General features: G+C 32.1%; 1 protein-coding gene across 1 annotated transcript in view; it reads left to right on the forward strand.

Moving 5' to 3' along the window:
- The window catches only part of LOC108691651 (adenylate cyclase type 3-like), an 18,765-nt gene extending 4,774 nt beyond the window's left edge, over nt 1–13,991 (forward strand). Inside the window, exons 2-9 of the mRNA XM_018199507.1 lie at nt 1,564–1,943; nt 3,397–3,681; nt 4,613–4,902; nt 6,158–6,486; nt 7,271–7,600; nt 10,115–10,420; nt 12,780–13,121; nt 13,518–13,991. Coding sequence (XP_018054996.1) covers nt 1,564–1,943; nt 3,397–3,681; nt 4,613–4,902; nt 6,158–6,486; nt 7,271–7,600; nt 10,115–10,420; nt 12,780–13,121; nt 13,518–13,700 — 2,445 coding nt within the window. The 3' untranslated portion in view covers nt 13,701–13,991. The remainder of the gene's footprint in view (nt 1–1,563; nt 1,944–3,396; nt 3,682–4,612; nt 4,903–6,157; nt 6,487–7,270; nt 7,601–10,114; nt 10,421–12,779; nt 13,122–13,517) is intronic.
- The last annotated feature ends 45 nt before the right edge of the window (nt 13,992–14,036 follow it).

Raw genomic sequence — 14,036 nt, forward strand, 5'->3', positions numbered from 1 at the left:
AGAGAGAGAGAGAGAGAGAGAGAGAGAGAGAGAGAGAGAGGAACAAAGAGAGCGTGAGAATAGCGCTGTGCAACGATGCGAAAGGTTGCCTTTCGATACGCGACTCGATGCTTTTTCACTGGAAATGAACTGACTACCGTTCACTAACATAGTGGAGTATCACCCGGAAGAGTGATCTGGCGATTGAGATATAGACTGCGTTGGTTGCCAATGAGAAAAAATGCCGTACAAATATATTGGCCGTAAATATATTGGCCTTAGAAAGATTATTTATTTAATTCTGAAGATAAATGTAGTTGCTTATTTTGTTTATTTTTTTTTTACTTTAAATATTATGCTAAAGGCAGTAATTCTAAAATATATTAAATAAAAATAATTTTGTAGCTCCAAATATAAATTAAATATAAGTAAAATGCTTATAGAAGTCTCTGCGTAAATAGTATCAAGTAAAGTATACAGCCGGTCTGGCGTTAATCGCTGCGCGTGTTCTTAGCGCCAAGATATTATGTATCTCCTGATATATTTATAAGATGATAAGATATATGTATAATTTATAAATAGCCTGTAGTTCAATGCAAATATATAGTTAACTTCTTATTGATAAGTACATTCCAAGCACAATTGTTTACGAATTATATCTTATCGCATTATAAATACAAGGATAGTTTTTGAAAAGTTTTGAGCCTCATCATGAAGATGACATTACTCGTCAAAACCATTCTGATATTACAATCGTACATGTTTTGCAAGATACCTGTGAAAATTATAGCCATTTTGGATGCTTAATTGTTGTTTGAGAATCATTTGTGCCAATCGATTAGTGTTTTCGTTTGATGAAAATCTGTGTCTTCTGAGCTTAACTTTGAGTCTAGGAAACAGGAAAAAATTGTTGGGGATTAGATCTAGTGAATACGATGAGTAGTTAATTAATTCAAATCGTAATTTCGTTTGAAATTTTCAATTTCAAACCGTAAATTTTTATTATGATAATCATCAATATTTGATTTTTTTCATTTTTACAAAAATCCTGATATCGACTGGTACAAACAACAATTGAGCGTCCAAAATAACTACAATTTTTACAGATATCTTGCAATACATGTACAATTGTAGTAGAATGGTTTTGACGAATAATACCATCTTCATTAAGATGGTAAGTTAAGATTCAAAATTTTTCAAATGACTCTTGTATATCATTTACGCATTATCAACTGCAGAGATTCAAATAGACATTTTATTTATATTTGACTGTAACTAAAATATATTGCGTTTATATTTAATTTTATGTTAAATATTAATTTTATATTAATTATATATTAATATATATATAAATGCTTGAATCTAAATGACAGATTGTGAATAATTGATGTGAGTAATTGATGACAATGGAGTTATAAGGCTTTGGAGTTTGACTTGTAATATTTTCAGAGTGTTAGCACATCTCTAGTATATTTAATATAAAATAAAGAGAGTCTATAATAAGTTCTCGCCAAGTGACGCGACTAAATCTCTGCCTCAGTGCTAGACACTCGTAAAGTTAGCTACATAAAAAACGTCCTGTAGATCCTGACGATGACGCTGTTCATCGGCGCCTCTATTTTGGGTGCCTGCGGCTATTACCTGGCGGAGTTCCAGCAGCGCCGTGCGTTTTTGGAGACCAGGCAGAGCCTGGAGGCTCAGCTGATGATCGAAGAGCAGAGCGCGGAGCAGGAGCGACTGTTGCTGAGCGTTCTGCCGGAACACGTCGCAGTCAAGATGCGGCAGGATCTCGGCGCGTCTTTTGACACGCAATTCAAGAAGATCTACATGTCTAGGCATGAAAACGTGTCGATACTCTATGCTGACATAGTCGGCTTCACCGCGATCTCGTCGACCTACAGCGCCAGCGAGCTAGTCAAGATACTCAACGAGCTCTTCGCGCGATTCGATCAACTCAGTGAACGGTACATATTTTAAAGTTTTTACTTTAATTCTTCAGAATTGATGTAGATCTGTAGATCCCTCAATTGACCGACTCAATTGTCAATACTCTTTTGGAATTGGCAGTGCGTCTATTTGAACTCATTCATACGAAAAGAAAGATTTCGAAAAAATTTTAAATTTTGCTAGATACAAATCTGAAAATAATTTTGTTGAACATCAAAATAATTATGTTGGAAATTAAAAAATAATAAGTAATACTACAAAAAATTTTGATATTCTGATGGCAACTAAAGTTTGAGTTTCCAATACATTATTTTAATAATCAAACAAAGTTATTTTCAGATATATACCTAACAAAATTTTAGATTTTCCAGTAAAATCTTTCCGTGTAATTATATTGTCTACTCTATATTACATTTGCAAATTTGATTTATTGTTATTAAATACTTTGATATTTATTTTTTTTATATGAATTATTTTTATATAATGCCACTTTGATTCCTCGAAATTAATTAGTAAAATCAATTAGCCTCTTAATCAACTTGTATTAAGTAGATTTCACAGATCCAGTGTCATACACTGGATCTGTGAAATCTACTTAATACAAAGAAATCAATAACCGTGTCATAGATTTTAATCAATTTCAGAAGATTAATAAATACATTTGCTATCTGTTCAATGCAGCTCTTATATTAAGGCAAAGAAGAATGTTTAATACTAGTAAATTTAACAGCTACATTTTCTCATTACATTTGCGCATTTTTATATTCTCCCTATCGATTTTATAAGTGAAGAACAATACACACAAGAGAAATGCTGCAGTTCTGGCAGATCGATATCGTAATAATCAGATCTGAACGATTCAATTCGACTAATAATTAATACTGTAATTATTTGACGAATTAAGTTAATTGGGATTATTGGTGAATTTGGAATAGTTGAATATTTAAAAGATATTAAATATCCGTCTGCGATAGCGAGTTATTTTTGTTCTCCATCCGTTATATGCATATTAAGTGAGGCCTCGCGTGTTATCGAATGCTAATCGTAAAACGGTACGGCAAAAGTGGTAGAATTCCATAACTTGCGCGTTCCATTTCCGCCGGCGGTAATGAAAATTGTATCGGTCCGACGACGAAATTGATTCCATCAGTGAATTCCCTGTCGATTTTGTCTTCGACTATTTTGACTCTGTGAATCCTGCTGCAGGAGGAAGTCTTTCGAGGATACCAGCAATCAATATCCCCGGGGACCAAGGTTTTTCATCGCTGCCAAATATACTTTGCTTACGTGATCATCGTCTGTTGTCGCATAATATTTTATTTATAGTCAAGAATATATTTTGTATGTATCCTTCTTTACACACACACACACACACACACACACAAATCAGTATAGAAATTTCCTTCCGATCGAATAGGATTAGAATGTAGTAATGAAAATTATGCAATATGTATGAAATCTTATTCACAGATACGAGCAAATGCGCATCAAGATATTAGGGGATTGTTATTACTGCATAAGTGGCGCACCTGTCGAAAGGCCAGATCATGCGGTCCTTTGTGTGTATATGGGTCTGTCTATGGTGGAAGCGATTAAATATGTTCAGCAAACGACTAACAGCCCCGTCGATATGAGAGTGGGTATTCACACGGGTGCGGTACTCGCCGGGGTTCTCGGACAGAGGCAATGGCAATTCGATGTCTACAGCAAAGACGTCGAGTTGGCAAATAAAATGGAGAGTAGTGGTAGGGCGGGGTAAGAAAAGCTTCTTATATATAAAATTGTTTAATTTGTGAATGCAATTATAGATGCTATTTAGGAATTAATTACAATCGAATTAAAAGAGTCTTCACTTAACGCTAAATGTGTATTCCGTTTGATCTTAACTTTTTAGTTACTAATATGATGACAAATATTATTTTATCCGATAGTAACGCGATTGAGCGAAAGGATAATACGATATTCTAATTCGGAAAGAACGATTTTGTTGAGGTATTTAAAAATTTAGTTAGATCTAAAAATAATTTTGTTGAACTAATATGTATATAAAGATATAAAGATAACTATACAAATTTTATGTACAATTAACGTAAAAAATACTAAATAAATTTTAATAAATATTTGTTTAAATAGTTTTAAGTAAATATTTATTAGATATAAACATATATTTATTATGCAAAAACCGTTAATTTGATTTAATTATCACTTTTTTATTAAGTTTTTATTAAGTATTTATTTACTGTAAATAAATTTTTACTCAGTACTGTTCAAAATAATATATATTAAGATTTAGTAAATTTTTTTTAGTGCGTATTGAGTAAATTATTTTACAGTTATTGCAACTAAAATAATTAATTCAATTATGTATAATAGTTGTTTTAAAGTTACTATTGTCTTTTTTTGAGTGTATCAAGATGATTATGAGAATATATCAAGTTATTGGAATGTATCAAAATAATTATGTGGGATATTCAAGCACAATGAGCAATATTGCAAAAAGTTTTGACATTTTAATGATCAGCTTGAACATCCTAATTAATTATTTTGATGATTTAACAAAATTATTTTCAAATCTGCGACTAATTTAATATTTGAATACTTTAGTATTCAAAAAAAAAAACTCTTTCCGTGTACTTATTCGTTCAGAAAAGTCTCGCCGAGTGCATAAATAAACAAATGCTTTAAGGAGGGTACACATCTCGAATTCGACGCTGAGTTTCCTAAATGGGGAATTCGAGGTCGAGCCGGCGCACGGAGAGGATCGGGAAGAGGCACTCCAGAAAGCTGGCCTCGTCACTTACTTCATCGTAAGAGCCTTGAAGCCATTTAAGCCAGCAGTGACGAAAAGCCTCGCGTCACTGGCGGACGCGGAAAACTCGCAAAGAATAATAGAGAATGTGCAAGACAAAGTGGATAATATTCGAGAGGATTCCGAGGAATTTCAGCAACGTCTAAGGAAGAAACTTGACAGCAGAGGTAAAAATGAAAAAGTCAGACATTTTAAGTTGAAATTGGGGAACGTTAAACTCGGCTAAATTAAATCCGAGGAGATTGGAAATGGATCGTTGTTTTATTTCGACTCGGTAAGCGGCTTAAAAATTCGCGCATGCGTTCGTAAAGTTACTCTCATCGGTTGCGAATTATCGACTCTCAAGCGAAAGCATATCACTATGTTGATTAATATTCAATTACATAACAAACTTCATTAAAATCGCGAAAATAATCTTTAGGGGCCATCTAAAAATTTTAAATACGTTTCCCATATATTACATTTTAATAATTGAATAACACTCTAATAAACCATTTTATTTTTGATCTAATTATTTGCTCATAAATTGACCTTTCTATTATCATTATTTCTATTATCATTATTTTAAATACATTCGAGATCTACTATCGACGGAGACTGACAATTTGTTTTACATTTGCGAAATTTCGCGTTCAAGAATCTTCAAATTTATTAAAATCAGAATTTTTTAATTTTGCAAATGAATAAAACAAAGAATATAACTTCAGCAAGAATCCGTCCAGAACATAAATCGACAAAATTTCATTCTTTAAATGTTAAATTGATCTGTTAGAGTTGTTTCTTATAGTATTTTTTTTTTACTAATTTTAAATGCCTGTTTGTCAAATTTATAAGAAGAGAATGTTTGAATAACATGCATAAAATTTTATAAATTTTGATATTTTCTGTTTTGATATTTTAATTTTGATATTTATTAGTTGATAAAATTTCATTTTTTTAATATTAAGTTTTATGTCAAATTCGTATGTTAAATCAATTTAATAGGGTATTTTATAGTGTATTTTTTTGCGCTAAGAGATTTCGTTCGTCAAATTTACGAGGAGAATAATTTCTTTATCTCTTCCGCTTAAAAATAAATAAATGATTTATAAGGAATAGCTTTTAAATTTAACATGATTTTTTGTTATAAAAGACTTGAAACATTTATTTTATTCATTTTAATTAAAAAAAAGACTTCATACGCGCCAGCTGTTGTTAGAAAAATGCATAAATTTTTAAAAAGAGGTATGTCGATTATAAAAAATTGAAGTTCATAAGATAAATTCTATCCCCATTTTCGGAATTGGCATCAGAAAATAATAAGAATCAGCCAAAAGTAACAAAATAATAAAATAAGTGTAATAATAATCCATATCAATCGATGGACATCCGGCTTATTAACGACTCAACCTTAATGTGACGTCAGCGTACGAACACTCGTAGGTGGTGGAACTGACCTGAAAGGTCACGCCTCTTGGTTGACACTACGATTCAAAGATCCGAATGTGGAAACGGCGTTTCACAGCGTCGAGGAGGCCTTCTCGCCTCTGTCGCTTCTTGGTGGGCCTCTGGTCACGATGTGCGCAGCCCCAGTCTGGAAGATGCAGCCCTGGGGACCATTCACGTGGGGTGGCGCCGGGGTGGTAACTCTTTTCGGTATCGTGCTGGCCGGAGCTACCTGCCTAGGTAGCGCGGTTAGGGCGGCGTGGTTCAGGAGTACCCTCGCACTTCTGATGATATTCTCCCTCATAATCTTTCTGTTGTTAGATATGGTATGAATTTGAACAACTATTTTTGATCAATACTTGTTGCTGTAACTCGACCACTCGCTCAGCGAATTTTTTCTTTCTATCTTAATTCGCTTATCTTAGAAATCTCAGATTAATTTTTTTACGGAAATTTTGAAGCAACTCATTTTTCAGCAACAATTTAATGAACTGCACTTGTTATATAATTTTCAACATTAAAACCTACTCTGGTGAAAATAAAGATCGGAGACGAATCGAATGTAAGGGAAGAGTGACATAGAAACGTAAACAAAATTTCTACGCGAAAAGAAAGTAATAATTATTTTGTCAAGTTTGATAGTATATTTAGCAAAATTGTTTTTTTCCATATAAGAAATTTAAAATAGTAAAGCTTAAGAGAAGCATTTAAAACACTCTTAAAACGCTTCTTCTATTTTCTCTATTCTAATTCGCTCTTCGATTTTTATTTTCGCTAGGATTAGGATATTATCATTCATATTTTTAATATCTCAAAGCGTTTAAATTTTTGGTATAAATTTTTGTTTAAAATATTAAGTTTTTGATAAAAACTTATAGCGAATTTTCGGTTAAAAAATATACACTATAGTTAAAAAATATACTACAGTTAAAATTAAAGATTAAAGCCTTATTTGTACATTGAGTTAATCTGCAAGAATAAAATGCACAATTCGTGATGACGGTTTTAATGTGCTGTGCACTGAATGCATTCAATCGAATTTGCTATTAGTTTCTTTAAAGTAGACAAATAATATTAGCTATATATAATTTTTATATTTGTTTTACGTAGGCTAACTGCGCGATCATCGATGACATCGAGCCACTAAAAAACACTACTCTAAAATGGTCTCCGCGATGTCCATATCCTTCTTATTATTCATACGTCGGTGTCCTTGCGCTGGTCGCTATCTCGATGCCGACATATCTCTGTTACCTGACCAAGGCGTGCCTGATGTACTTCCTTGCCGGTGCGCAGTCCTGCATCAATGTCCTGTTCCTCTCATCGAGCCTCAACAGAGAAGAAATGGCATGTTATCGAGACATATCCTTTCCACTAAAATATTCATTAGCAGCCACTTTGTTCACTATCGCGACCGCGTTAGTCATCGTGGCGAGATACGTAAGTACAAAATGTTTTACTTAGAAAGATTTTAAATTGTTATGAATATCGTCGAGATTTATACCATCTTATTATAATGATTCGTTATCGTTAAAAATGTTGACATTGGCAATGGTCGATTGTCGCAAGGTTTAACGGGAAAATACACTGGCTGCATTACGTGCCGATCGATTTACGGAGTGTTGCAGCACGCGAGAATGGAACGACTAGTGAAAATGATTCCTTCCTTCAAGGTCGACATGTCGATAAAAAAACAATCAATTCTCATGGATCTATAAAACCGCGCCTACGATTGCCTCAATAATCTATTCTGTGTCACGTTAAATATAGATATTAAATGTAATATCGTAAATTTCACACTATTATTCGTACAAATTGACACACGTTATTAATTTAATATAATTTTTATTAATTACGTATTCTATTTTCAATATTTCGAATTAATTATTTTGGTTTCATTACTGAAATCATATTCCACTTCATGTACAAGAAAATGAATCGATGCGCTATGATTTGTCTAAAATAATCCAATCAGTATTTGGGCGTAAAATAGAAACATAATCTATTTACGGATAGCCATGATGACGGCTTCAATCGAGAAATTGGATCTCGATAATTCGTAATTTTTGAGTGGACTTTTTACGGCGTGTTGAATGACATTTTATCCGCCTAGCAGCCTCTATCTGCTATCAAAAGTGCCGAATGAGAGAAAAGCGAAAGCAATTTCACGGAATTTTCGTCCTAACGAAACATTTCCTGTCCAGTGTCACAGAAATATAATTCGCGTACGAGTTAGAACGCGAGAAAATTCCATAGATGAGTTCGATTGAAGATTAATTTTGCTACACGAAAAGAATAGTTTTACTGATATATCTACAAATTTAGTATCTGAAAATAATTTGGTTGAACTATTAAAATATTCATGCAGGACATTCAAATTGATTGCCAGAATTTTTCAGAACTTTTTGCGACATTGCTCATATTCGAGTTTCCATTTATAAATATCTTTATCTAACAAAATTATTTTTAGATTTGTAGATTTTTAGATTGTATAATCTAAATTTTTTAACAAAATTGTTCTTTCCGTTCTTAGAAAAATGTTGTCACTCTAGCTGGAATTTTAAATATTACAGTTAAAACATTATCATCATTGGTTTTTATCTAGTAGAAAATTGTCTGTTATATAAAATTATAGCAGCAATATTCTAACAATATGTAGAACAAAATGTCTCATAATCCAATCAGAACTGAATGAATCACAGCCATTTTTATATTCTATTATTTGACTAAACGTCACAAAGAGATTTTCTTATTAAATTTGACAAATAATTCAGATATGAAGAGCAGAATTCTAAAATGCATTTTGTCCGAAATTTTATTTTTTTAATTAGAGATGGCGTAGTATTCAGTGTTGAAAGACTCATATTATAATATAAGCTACTCTGAAATGTTCAGAAAGCATTTTTTTTATTGTTAATTTATATGCTGAAAAAAAATTAATTTTCCGAAGTGCATTATGTTTTTTAACATACAATTTTAACGTACATTTAACGTACTAGATACAAACAAATGCATTTGTTTAACATTTTTAGCAATTATTTAGCAATTTTGTTTAATATTTCACATTCTTCTGATTTTTTTGTAAAGTGCGTACGTAATTTTCTTGTGTGCGGATTTTCTTTTTCTTTCGTTTTCTTAATTACAAATATTTTTGACAAAACGCATTTTAAAAATCTACTCCTCATATATTTTTTCTCTGTTATCTATTGATTTCAAATATGCGATGTTCCAGTATGTGCTAGTCGTTTATCCATTTTAGCTAATTTTTCATATTGATATCAATATCTGAATATAATTTTCATATGTATATATTGTGTGTGTGTGTGTGTGTGTGTGTGTGTGTGTGTGTGTGTGTATGTGTGTGTGTAAATACACAAATTGTACGATTATTTCTTGAGTGCGTATATAGTTATGCATATGAAATGAACTATTTTGTTAAAATATCCAAAATTTTATCTTCAATGAAATTATTTCAAATGTATTTATACCTAAATTTTTTCATATTTTGGCAAAAAACGTTCTTTTTCTATACGGTTTTGCTGAAATATCTAAAAATTTTGCTAGATACAGAAAATAATTTTATTGAATTATTAAAGTAATTATATAAAATATTTAAGCGCTAATGAAAATGCTGCAAAAAGTTTTAATATTTTAGTAATCAATTCGAGCGTCCTACATAATTGTTTTAATGGTCCAAACGAAATTATTTTCAGATCTACTTAAATTTTCAGTAAAATTATTCTTTCCGTATATACGTATAGTTATTTCGTAATATTAATTAATTAAATTGTAAATTAATTTGTTAATGTAAAATTAAAGTTAATGTAAAAATTAATGTAAAAATGTAGACTAATTAGAAATTGAATTGCGATCAAAAGTTTAGTTTTTCACTCGCTTTATTCAGCGAAAAATTTTAAATGGCAAACTTGTTAACGAAGATAATGTTATATATAGGCCGAGAAGGCACGAAGGATGCTGTATCTGCGAGGACGAGAGGTAATCGCGCAAAGGGAAAGAGCAGCGGACATGAAACGAAGAAATGGAGCACTAATATACAACATCTTACCACCTCACGTAGCCGCATATTTCTTATCGCATGCAAGGCATTACGACGATCTTTACAGCCAGAGCTACGCCGAAGTGGGCGTGCTATTTGCCAGTATGCCAAACTTCGCGGACTTCTACAGCGAGGAGAGCATCAACAATCAAGGCCTCGAGTGTCTCAGGTTCCTGAATGAGGTCATCTCTGACTTCGACGCCGTAAGTTTCTCGTTGCTCATCTTATTTCTGTCAAGCTTCTCCATTATACTCGATAAACAAATTATCCGCAGCATGACGATAAATTGGCAGCAGATTTGCTCAGATTACTATAGATCCGGTATCATCTCTGTCATTTGTATTAAACTCGTGTTTTGTTAGCACAGTCTGCCGATATAATCCGATGGCAAATTGTCGATGGAAACTGAATAGAATCTATCATTTTGTAAATATATAAATGGAATACGACATTTAATCTTTCAAAGCTGACGTTAAAATCTGTAACATGTATGTAGCAAATTTGATTAGATGCACTTACGAACTGGTGTACATTAAAGTCATTGTACATAAATTGCAGACATAAAAATATGTGTTTAATATAAATACACTAAGAGAAAGATACTTAAAAATTTATTTGTGAGAAATATATTTCACTCAAATAAATCTTTATAAAGTTTTTCAAATGACAAAATAAACTTACATGATTATCAAGATTGAACTGTTTCTATAAGGTTTTTTACATGTTCCATAAATATCGAAGAAATTTCCTCTAAGTGCATAAAAACAGATTATTATATCGTAAAATTTTCAATACATTTTAGTATACTGTTAAGTAAAATTTATATTTTATAATTTAAAATATTTGTATTTTATTTTTATTACACAAATTAAACCAGTGCCTAGCAAACGAGAAATTATTGAAAAATATTGAAAGTTATTTATTGAAGCGATGTCGAATAAAGTTTTTGGATTTTATAATCCGTTTTCTATCTGTAATCCAGCTTGACACAATAATTACGGCTATTTGCTTTCTATATTTCACTCAATGTGCATTATAGAAATGAAACATGCGATCAATTCGATTGAATTATACGTATTAATCATTTACTTTTGATAACATACACAATGCACGTAATGAATTGTACGTTCAACCAATTAATTCATTCCAACTGCAATATTGCGGATTCACGGCGACAGAGTGATATTTAGACATAATCCTGGTCACTTCAGTGCAGGTTATATCCGGAAGTCATCCTGTCACCGTAGATCCGTAATGTTGTACACTTTGTAGTATACAGTACTAGGGTTATTTGGAAAGCAATTATTTATATATCTATAATCACCTCGATGCATATTTTCCAACATTACGTCACTTACTAGGATCACGAACGATTAACATATATTCATTTATATGAATCTACTAGAATCAACATTATTGTATTTATCTAGATGTATAGAAATGGATTCAATAGTTCAGTATTTACAAAATTCGATATCTTTTTCGCGAATAACGCGGATTCAAAAACTTGATTTATCCACGGATTTATCCAATTCAATCCGTTTTTATTTACTGGATGTACAACAGCTTTAACATGCATTAATGCGCATTAACGCGTCCAACCAAATTCGCTATACAATTCGCAATACCTACTGACATTACGTTTAAAAATCCATTTAACTTATGTTAATTACAAAGTACTAATTAATTTCAAATGACATACTTGTAATAAAAGGAATAAATATTATATAAATATATTTTTATAAGAATAATCCAAATTTGACATAATATAAAGAAAATTGAATTGTTCGACATTTTTGACAAAATGATTTTATAATTAAATAAGTCTAATAAATACAATGGATGATCGTAGAGTAGAATGTAGCGCAGCTGCTTGCTATGTCGAAAATGCAGAATTCAAATTCACTCAGAACATAAAAATTTGATTTGATTGAAACCTCTCGGAAGGCAATGCTAAACCGCTGAGAATATATTTGTCACCGTCGTTCAGAGCCGGCGTTAAAAACTGTAGGTCTATATATATATAACTGTAGTCTATATATCAATATTTATAATAGATATTTGCATCGATTCCCCAGGTTGAGGATTGAACATTAGGCTAACAATTTAATTCTGGAAAACTCATTGTTTCAAAACCTCATCTCTAGAGAGGCCTGGGTTCGATTTGGATCATAGTGTCATTGAATGGAATGGAATAAATCCAATCAGCTTCATAGAGTTAAATGATTACATATCGGCAGATTCTACTTAGTTTTTTTAACAAATAGCCTGTCATTATATTCTTTTAGTAGATTCTGTTATATTTCTGCTGGTATTTTATTGAAAAAATTTATAGGATATATATTGAGTTATCCGGAAAGTTCGTGCCGACTAACCTATATAATTTAATAAATGTATAACTAAAATTTAAATCTTCTTTCAATTTTCCTTCATCGGCACGAATTTTCCGGACAACCCAATACTTTCAAAATCTGCTCTCGACAGATTTGGCTGTAGCAGTTTACACCTTCTCCTATATTTTTTTTCATAATATCTTTGTATAATTTTATTCTGTCTGATTAGATCCTCGATCAGAAGAAATTTCATAGTATCATCAAAATTAAGACGATAGGATCGACCTACATGGCCGCTTCGGGAATATCCGAGGTGCAATCGGTGCAGTCAGAGGATGCTCCTCGATGGAGCCACCTCGTCACTCTTGTGGAGTTCGCTCTGGAACTTAAGAAAGCCCTGTCAAGCATTAACGAGCAGAGTTTTAATCACTTCGTTTTGAAAATGGGCATTAATCATGGACCGGTGACTGCTGGCGTCATCGGGGCGCGGAAACCTCACTATGATATTTGGGGCAACACCGTCAATGTCGCGTCGAGGATGGAGAGCACGGGGAAAGTCGCCTGCATTCAGGTATCGATCAGAAAGATGTATTAACAATGGCTTCTAAATATTTTAATGCATTTCTCTCATTGAGAGAAAAATGTACTAAATTTTAATAAATATTTATTTAAATATAGCCAATTGAACATTTATTAAATATAAACATATATATGTATTTCATTTATTTGGTACAAGAATCATTAATTTGATTTAACTGTTATTATTTTTTATTTAGCAAATATTTGTTTTTTGCAAATAAATGATATATTACTATTTAAATAATTATTTATTAAAATTTATTAAGTCTCAGTCTCCTTTATAGTTGCTACCACTGTATATTTTTTTATTAAATTTAGATAGTCGTATTAAGTACAAATAAATTTAGATAAAAAAATTTATCTAAGTTTAAAAAATAATAATTTGCAGGTTACCGACGAGACACGAAAGATATTGGAGCCGTTCGGTTTCGGCTTTGAGCAACGAGGTCTTGTCTTCGTTAAAGGCAAGGGTCAGCTCTTAACGCATTATCTTGTCTCCAAAGATGGCGTTTTTCTCGATCTTGATAGCGATCTCCCTGTTGAACCTACCCACCCGATAATCTATCAGTAATTTCGAAGGCTCTAACTCGAACGAGAAATAATTTTTCACCGGAGATATAAATCCAGTTGTTCAAAAAGAACACGTTATGATTTTTCTCGGTAGGTATCGGGCTGGACGTTCAGAGGGAACTGAACGTCCAACTTGATAACTTCTGGGAACTGATGAATCACGATCATAAATTAGACGACGTCTTTATACACCGAACAGATTTTTTCTCAAGGACGTTCGACAAATTAAATGTGTATTGTTGTAGAGAACTCTCTAAATGTTAGGATCCTTGTGTCTCAAGAGAGAGAGAGAGAGAGAGAGAGAGAGAGAGAGAGAGAGAGAGAGAGAGAGAGAGAG

Source organism: Atta colombica, unplaced genomic scaffold (assembly GCF_001594045.1).
Source record: "Atta colombica isolate Treedump-2 unplaced genomic scaffold, Acol1.0 scaffold49, whole genome shotgun sequence".
NCBI classification, from domain to species: Eukaryota; Metazoa; Arthropoda; class Insecta; order Hymenoptera; family Formicidae; genus Atta; species Atta colombica.